Below are 9,545 nucleotides of genomic sequence, written 5' to 3' on the forward strand. Positions count from 1 at the left end.
AAATTCGAATACGTTCAGGAAAAGGACACCCTTAAAGGATCACTATAGGGTCAGGAACACAAATGTGTATTCCTGACCCTATAGTGCTAAACCCACCATTTAGGTGGCTTGTCTGCCCCCCCCTTGGGCCCCCTATAAAAGTTTAAAACTCACCTTATTTCCAGCGCCGCATGGATCTGTTGGCGCTGGCTCCGCCCCCTTTCGTAACATCATCAACATGGGCACTTTGTAGCCAATCCAATGCTTTCCATTTTGATTAGCTAAAATTGGCACAGGGGTGGGGCCATGGGATCTCCCAAAAGAGTTCTTCTCGCTTCCATCAGGGCAGGTGCTACTTTCCTCATTCTGAAGGTTTCAATATGTAAAGAAGGGCTTATATGTTTTTCAACTGCAGTCATTAATACCCTTGTGAAGGCCATGGAAAATGTATATCCTCGGCTACCTTTACAGAGTTGGGATGCCTATTTTACTGGTCTATTTCTAATTAGTTTATTAGTCAAATTCATACTACCAAGGACGTTCTAAGTTCTTCATTCCAGGACTCCTCTAGGAATTGGCCACATCACCTCAAAGGTAAATGTCTCAGCACTCTCTGATCTCTCTTTTCGTGAAAGGGCTTTGATATGGAGGTATCTAAAGATCTGTCGGCTTTATTTATATGATCCTTCGGTTAACCATTCCTACCATGGAATTCTTCCCTGTTTTTTTTTTTTTTTTTTTTTTTAAGGGCTCTGAAATCTTCACCCCTTTTAACCATGGGACTCTATCTCTCTACAACTGCTTAATATTAAGTTAGCTCTATCTGTGACATTAGCATTGGGCTGAAGAATATCCGATCTTCAAGCACTATTTTGCATGAAAACCCCCCCCCCCCTCCCCATGTGTATTATCTCCTCTATGGAAGTAAGGTTTCAATTGCTACTCACCTATCCACCAATGCAGAGAGCACTATATTGTCTCTTCTTGCTTTCTATGGTCTTCTTAGCTTTCACTTAGCTGCTAAAATATCACATCAAGATGTTTATGTATCCATAAGTGGGGATTTATACCACTACATGCTGTATATACTGGAGTGGGTTTTAAGCTCCATTTCATGTGAGTTGGCAATTGAATATCTGTGTATTGTGTGTAGTGTGTGTGTGTTACATTGGTTGAGACATACTACACTATTGGATCCTTCCTGTCTTCTGTTTTTTTCATGTGTACTCACGGACACACTTTAAGCGACTAGAAGAAGCTTGATTTCCTCCCCCCCCCCTCGCCCAAAAAGAGAAAACTATACCTAGTACTGTACTTTACTATTTTTATTATTGCACTGTTCTCTGACCTAGACTGTACATTATTATGTATACTATTGTTTTGCTTGCTTTGTTACATCTGCCTAATTATAGTGATCATTTTGTCATCAGGTTTTCAGTTTGTGTTTTTATTGGGATTTTTTTCTACATTTCCTCTGGTGAGCTGTGAGTGAGTCCTCTATTTTCTTACTTAGTGCTTACCCATTATCTTGGTCTTGTACTGTCTTTCTGTATAAAGCTTCAGTAATTCCTACTGAACCAGACTGAGAGACCATTTAAAGGCTCATAAACCTTTTGCAGGTGGTATGGCTTACTTAGCTGATTAGAGTGGGACACTGAGCCTAGAATATTGCACCTTTTCACAATATTCTAATTTACTGAGATTGTGGATTTGGGGTTTTCATGAGCTGTAAGCCATAATCATTGCACTTATGACAAATCACAGCTTGAACTATCTTGCTTTGCATGTAATGCGTCTATCTCATATATTAGTTTCCCCTTTTACGTTGCATTACTGAAATAAATGAACTTTTGCACGATATTCTTTTTTTTATTTTTGAGTATCACCTGTATATTCAGCAATCTGTGTGTGTGTATTCAGCAGTCTCTGTGTGTGTGTATTTAGCAGAAACACAGAGGGAATGGAGAAGAAGACCATGACAAAGAGAGGGGCTGAGGAAGGGGGCAATGACACACTGAGGGGCTGGGAAGTGGATAGGAACACACAGAGGGCTGGCGTAGATAATGACGCACAGAGGAGCTGGGGATAGTGGCAAGGATACACAGGGGGGCTGAGAAAGAGGCCAATGACACAAACAGAGGTGCTGGGAAGGAGACAATGACACACACTTAGGGGTTGGGAAGGGGACAGGGACACACAGGGGCTGGAGAAGGGAACAATGATACACAGAGGAGCTGGGAATGGGGATAAAGGACACACAAAGGGGCTGGGGCAAAGTAAGACACAAGGGGGGCGTAAGGCACAAAGGGGAAAAATGGAGGATAAAGTAAACTAAGGGGGATAGATACACTAAGAGAAGTAAGACATTCAAAAGATGGGATAAGAAACACAAAACGGGGTTAAGAGACACACAGGTGAAATTTTTTTTTTTTCTAACAGACTCTCTAATGGATGCTGAGACTGCCTCTGTTAGAGCCCCCCCTCCAGGGCCCTTTATTATTATTATTATTATTATTATTATTATTGCAGACCCCCCTAAGCGGGTCCTAACACTGACCCTTCAGCCTGCTTGCCCGCAGAACTCCCTAAGCGGGTCCTAACACTGACCCTTCAGCCTGCTTGCCCGCAGACCCCCCTAAGCGGGTCCTAACACTGACCCTTCAGCCTGCTTCCTTGAGCTTCTGGCAAATATATCACTAATGAGACAGGGAATGCCCACCTGCCCACGTCAAGGCAGAACCCCCTAAACAAATTACCTCCATTTGTCTAAATATACATAGGGATTAAGGAGAGAGCGCAGGTAACTTTTTCTTTTCTTTGTTTTTTGCTATATATTGGGGATGATGTGTACTGTAGTCATTGCTGCCAGCCCAGTGGTGATGGGAGTGAGCGCAGGACTTCTCTTTTTGTATTGTGCCGCCCATCCCATGTGTTTCCTATTAAGGGTTAATAAGTATATAGGGGTGTATAAAAAAAATAAAAAATACCCCTCTCTGTCTCATTAGAGATATCTTTGCCAGAAGCTCAGGGAAGCAGGCTGAAGGGTCAGTGTTAGGACCCGCTTAGGGGGGTCTACCTTGACATTGGCAGGCGGGCATTCCCTCCAATGGCCATTGGAGCAACTAAATGACTTCCATTTGTCTAAATATACATAGGGATTAAGGAGAGAGTGCAGGTAACTTTTTCTTTTCTTTGGTTTTTACTATATATTGGGGCTGATGTGTACTGTAGTCATTGCTGCCGGCCCAGTAGTGATGGGAGTGAGTGCAGGACTTCTCTTTTTGCATCTGCATTGTATAGTGTTAACATTAAAACAGATTAATCGGGGTGGAGCCTGACCTGCAAGCGGAGCGGTCGCATGTTCGATGGGCTCCCACTGCACTTGCTTATTACATGGAAATACTCGACAACACTAAGCTTGAAAATATGTCGGGGTATGCCACCCATGTCAGGGGCATCCGGGTGAATCGCCTGATACCCGAAGTGACAGCATTCCATGATCGGGAACAAGAGCCGGCAAGCTGCGGCCTGCGGTGGACGGAGCTGGGGAGAGACGCCATATTCGATGCCTTCTGGACGAAAATAGTGAACAGGGGGAGGCAAGTGGAGATAGAGGCATACTCAAATGCAGAAACGACTGCACAGCCTACCCACAGAAGAGCAGGCATACCGTCGAAGGGAGCTCAGAGACGGCGCCATAGGAGGAGACCTCTCCCGCCAAAAAGGAAATACAAACGACTGCACCAGACGGCTACGCTGCACCGCACATCATGACAAGACCCCCCTCAAACTCAGCATCTCATCGACACCAGCTATTAAGCCGCGGAGGGATCGCCACTCCTCGCTGCACCAGACCCAGATAACGCTGAAAAGGTCCCAACAAACCCCACCAGACGCATCGTCTTCCAGCACACCTCACACAGGTCTTCACAGCAACGGGCGGAAGGGCCCAACACTGGGACTCTCACAGCTGGACTCTGTGTCGACCCGGCGGGGCATCGGCTAGAAGCAATGCGGGACTGTAAACACGGGCGCAGCTAGCCCCCCATAACACCCTTAAACACAGCAAGTAGAGTTTATACATAACTAACATACGGTACACTTAAAGTGATACACACAACTCAAAACGACCCCCTATGTGGAATGTATATAGCATAGCGAATCTCTGGGTGAAGGGTATAGCGATCTCTATATTAATCAGACCATCTTAACCCTCATATTTAGCAACATAAATCTTAACCTGGCTGCCATAAATAGAAGGCTCATATAAATGGCAATAATAATAATAATAAGCTCTAGGGTATTTTACCATCAAAAGGTAGCTCCTAATTAATTATTCATACCTAAGCATGCAAACTTATAATAGGTCTCCCTTTGGTCCAAGATTGACCTAAGCCACACATGAAGATAAGACTGTCGACTCACATATAGTGCATACAACCAACCTATGCTGTTAACTGTTTATGTATCATGCATGCACTGTTCATTTACTACTCCTATATTATTGTCAAAAAAAGTGCTGTTATTGAATGCCATGATATTGTTTATTCTGTGATATCCCATCGGCCTGTATCTGCTGTCGTGGTGATATGGGCATGTTTGTTACTCTAAGCACTACAAAAATAAAGAATTAAAAAAAACAAAAAACTGATCACTCAAATCAGACAATGTCAACTTGATTATTTTATTAAGCTTTTGCATCAGGTTTCTCGAATCTATTACATGTCTGCACTTTGTGACTCTGTGTCAGTTGGCGAAGGAGGAGTGTGACCCAGTGACTTGGATTACGGCGCTAATCGGTGGGACACTTTGACGTTAGGAATACAAAGATGTATTTGTAACACTAAAGTGTTCCTTGAATCTCTCTGACAGAGAGAGACTGTGTATCACTTCTCTCTTTTTTTTTTCCTTCTTCTTTTTCTGCAATACATACAGCTTCCTGCATGCACACTAGTCTTACCTAGGTACCCCTGACAAACAAGCCTTTGAGACTCGAGCCCTTCCCATTATAAATTAACCCTAAAAATTGAACTTTCAGTGATTTCATGCATTAGATTGGGTCTTAAGGTCTAAGTCTAAGAAAGAGCATTGTGCCTTGCAATGTCTCTGGAGATGTATTTTTGGTCCAAGTAGTTAGGACCATCCTCAGCCGAGATATTGTGGTTTCCGTAAACATCTGTATAACCAAAATCTTTTGTTGACCATGACACAAAGATGTCACTGTTGTTAAACCATGTTAACACAGAGTAGTTAAAAATGGGAAAATTAACAGTGGTCAAGTAACCAGCTTTACAATTCTAGAACCATTCGAGATCGAACAACCCATTATGACGCTGGATTCATGTTCCTAATGAAATATAGTGCTTTATCAGGCCGTGCGAATACCAGTTCTTTATTTGCATTTTTTTTTGGAGAGAACTCTAGTTCATGTGTTGTCACTGATTTCCATGATGCAATGTAAAATATGATAACTCTAATCTGTGAATTCTTCATGTTGACATATCTGATTTGTTGAATAAAAACCTTCTGACATTTGGGTTTCCTCAGGTTGCTCATATCGGCTTAACATGTAGCATATGCCAGTAACTACATGTACATTGTGTGATAAAATATACACTGCTGAATGGGATGGTCTTTATTTGTGTGTCAACTTGTAAAACTGAATATTGTCTATACTGATTATTTGTGAGTAACCCGAATTGTTGTATACTACTTGACAGCTAAATGACAGCTAGGAAATACATAACACTCTTAATATCTTGTTTTTATTTTTTCAGAGTTAGCTGCTTTGTTTGGCTTGTTATACATTTATGGAAGACGTATATATTTTTACGGCTACGTGGAGTCAGCCAAAGGAAGGCAAGTATCCCTCTGTGACTAAAAAACCCATGGAGCTATTTTGGGAATCCTGTTATTAGGGGTAGTATGATGCACCTATATATTAGCTTGGTCCCCAATGCTCTGCAGCCTTTTTTAGTAAGGGAGGTGGTCTTTCTCCATACTTGATTTCTGACCATATAGTTGTAATAAATAAATTAAAGGGACAATATAGTCACCTTAACAACTTTAGCTTAATGAAGCAGTTTTGGTGTATAGAACATGCCCCTGCAGCCTCACTGCTCAATCCTCTGGCATTTAGGAGTTAAATCCCTTTGTTTATGAACCCTAGTCACACCTCCCTACATGTGACTTGCACAGCCTTCCATAAACACTTCCTGTAAAGAGAGCCCTATTTAGGCTTTCCTTATTGCAAGTTCTGTTTAATTAAGATTTTCTTATCCCCTGCTATGTTAATAGCTTGCTAGACCATGCAAGAGCCTCCTGTATGGGATTAAAGTTAAATTTAGAGATTGAGATACAATTATTTAAGGTAAATTACATCTGTTTGAAAGTGAAACCAGTTTTTTTTTTCGTGCAGGCTCTGTCAAAGACAGGGGAGGTGTGGCTAGGGCTGCATAAACAGAAGCAAAGTGATTTACCTCCTAAATGACAGTGAATTGAGCAGTGAAATTGCAGGGGAATGATCTATACACTAAAACTGCTTTATTTAGCTAAAGTAATTTAGGTGACTCTAGTGTTCCTTTAAATGCTGTAGCTCATTAGCATGAAGTGTCGGGCCGAACACTGGCCATGTACCAACCCAAGAACCATGACAGCGCTTCCTCTGCCAAGCAGGACAAGATTAATGGGGTCCAAAAGGACTATGACAGGGTTGCTGATGGGCCCATCAAGGCAGTTGGCCATCTCACGTTATCACACATAATGTGAATGATAAATTGACAATATTTCAACTTTCGAAACTCTGTAAGAATAAACAAACATACCAGGTATTTGAAGGCTTTAAGAGAACTATTGGTTCTACATTTGGGACACTTGTTCTGCCTCACTTCCATAAACGCTATTGAACTAGTTACCAGGTGAGGTATACGGAAGATATAGAAGTGCCCCCTCCCCCCTTTGCATGTCTATATAGTAGCTGCCATCATGTCTCCTGGAAACAATTCTAACCTAGCGCACACATGACAAGATGGGATATCCCAAATACATCACATGCCAAACTGTGCCAGAACTGCCTAATTTTAGTGTAAGTCACTATAAAAAATCTGTTTGAGCGCAGAAAGCTTTTGGGGTTTATTTATTAAGTTTAAAGTTGTTGCAAAATGAAATCCAAACTGCATACATGCTATAGCTACACCTAGTCTGTTTAGTCTACATTTAGCAATCTGAAATGTAATTTGGGAATTCAGTGAATAACCTTTTAATTATTGTGAGCAATATGGAACAGATGCACTTTCAGATGATGATGATTATTTTTTCTTTTAACCCCTTAAGGACGGAGGACGGTTCAGGACCGTCATCGGCATTTTTCCATTGCCGACTGCTGATGGTCCTGAACCGTCCTAACTTTAAGATTTACTTACCCGATCGCCGTCGTTCCCCCGGCGGCGATCGGTGGTGCTCCCGTTGTGGGGAGACTGCCTGCAGCCCAGACAGTCTCCCCATGGCGAATTAGGACCCCTGGGGCCATGTGATCGCTCAACAGAGCGACCACATGGTCACAATAGGCGTCCATGTGTCTGCCTGCAGGGGGACTGTCTGTGCTGACAGGCAGTCTCCCTGCATGTGTAAAATCATAAAAAAAATTAAGTTAAAGTTAATAAAAAAAATTATATATGTGTGTGTATATGTATGTATGTGTGTGTATATATATATATATATGTATGTATGTATGTGTGTGTGTATATATATATATATATATATATATACACAAAAAATGAAGGCTTGCACTCACGGTCTGTTGTTGGAATTAAAACAATTCTTCTTTATTCAAATTCGCTTAAAACATGGTTGCTGTCATCTCATCAACGTTTCAGCCACATCAGTGGCTTTCATCAGGATTACAAAAACCAAGCTGAGTTGATCCTGATGAAAGCCACTAATGTGGCCAGCCCCCTAGATTGACCTATCGACCCCTGCATCCGCAGGCCGCCAAAAGGTGTCCCAAGAGGAATTGTGACAGGGCGCCCCCGGACCAGGGAGAGATGAGACAGGAACCTGGCGCCACGAAAGGCTGATCTTGCAATTTCTCACTCCTCCCTCGCGTGCCCACTGTGATGCCGGCAGCCAGAATTATGTAATTCCACCCCCGGAATACTAAACTGCGCACGGGAGGAGTGAGGAACACTGGGGTCCCACACTGGACCCCAGGCAGAGGATCCACACTAGCCCTCTAAAAGGTAGGGAGGCTGGATGGGCCTCAAAAAAAATAAAATTAATTTGTGAGAGTGCACATGAATATGTGTGTGTGTGTGTGTCTGTCTGTCACACATGTGGGGTTTGGAGAGACACAAGGAGGAGCTGAGGGTGGCAGAGACACATGGAGGGGCTGTGGGAGAGACACAGAAAGTGGCTGGGTGGGAGAGATACATGGGAGTCTGGGGGGGACACACGTGGAGGGGCTAGGGGGGAGAATGTGACATGAGGGGTAGAATGAGACATGGGGAGGGGCAGGGGGGAGAATGAGACACATGCGTGGGGGCCACAGGGCAATTTTCGCACAGGGGCCCGGTTGTTTCTAGTCGCACCTCTGACCATAACTGCTATAGATTATGTTCAATAGAATATAAGCGAAACGCTGACCTTTTATATCGGATGTTAATCTGCTTGCAGCTTTGCACTGCTTACATTTTTTTCTTATACAAATCTAAACAATATCAATGTTCTTTCGAAAATAAATGCTAATAAATAATTGCTCATTTATTTTTTATTTTTTGTAAACCTAATAAAAAAAAATAATGAACAAAAAAACCTGTAAAACGATCTAATCTGTATCTTATTTTCTTCAGGTTGAAAGGATTTTCGCTGTGTAAAACATCATTGATTTTACTACTGGTTCTGGCGTTAACTGGGATTACAAACAGTCTCTTTGAGAAGTATTTTCACCTAAACCTACTGAAAAAACTATTCTAAGAATAACGCAACCGAACGAATGACTTCCTACATTTAATTATCTTACAATATATGTTTAATTTTCCTTTATCAATATTTGTGGTCATATACCATTTATTATGATAGTATTTTAGTCTGACTTTAAATGTAATTTTATAAATGGACATTGTTGTAAAACAAATATGCAGAGAGAGTTGTTTGGAATTCAAGTTTAGGACAAACTAGCGGAACTATAACACATTGTTCAATTAGACTATTTTGGCCTAAAATTCTAAATTCATGACAACTCACAATTTATTTTATAAAGCAGAGCAATGAAGGCTAATAAATATATCCCTCTCCAGCTTTAAAGGGACGTGCATCATTTGACTATTATTTTTTTTTTTTAGATCAACAAGCAAACTCTTTTAATCCGAAAAGAATGTAATAAACTTGGTCAGATTGCATTATTGTGCACGCCTCTCTAGTAGGGGAGATTTTTCAACCCCCTCCCCCTGCTCTTTCCCACATTTCTCAGTTTTCAAACCAGTCCATTAATGACAGAAACAGGGCATTATGGTGCAGGAGAGAGAAACCCAACACCAGAACCTGCTCTGCATTAATGACACTGATCGAAA

The 9,545-nt window shown here is 41.9% G+C and overlaps 1 protein-coding gene across 1 annotated transcript in view; it reads left to right on the forward strand.

Moving 5' to 3' along the window:
- Positions 1–9,036, forward strand: part of LOC134615541 (microsomal glutathione S-transferase 2-like) — a 107,401-nt gene extending 98,365 nt beyond the window's left edge. The window contains exons 4-5 of the mRNA XM_063460079.1: positions 5,757–5,838; positions 8,826–9,036. Of these exons, the coding sequence (XP_063316149.1) occupies positions 5,757–5,838; positions 8,826–8,949 (206 nt within the window). The 3' untranslated portion in view covers positions 8,950–9,036. The remainder of the gene's footprint in view (positions 1–5,756; positions 5,839–8,825) is intronic.
- Positions 9,037–9,545: the final 509 nt, after the last annotated feature.

This window comes from Pelobates fuscus, chromosome 6 (genome assembly GCF_036172605.1).
Source record: "Pelobates fuscus isolate aPelFus1 chromosome 6, aPelFus1.pri, whole genome shotgun sequence".
NCBI classification, from domain to species: domain Eukaryota; kingdom Metazoa; phylum Chordata; class Amphibia; order Anura; family Pelobatidae; genus Pelobates; species Pelobates fuscus.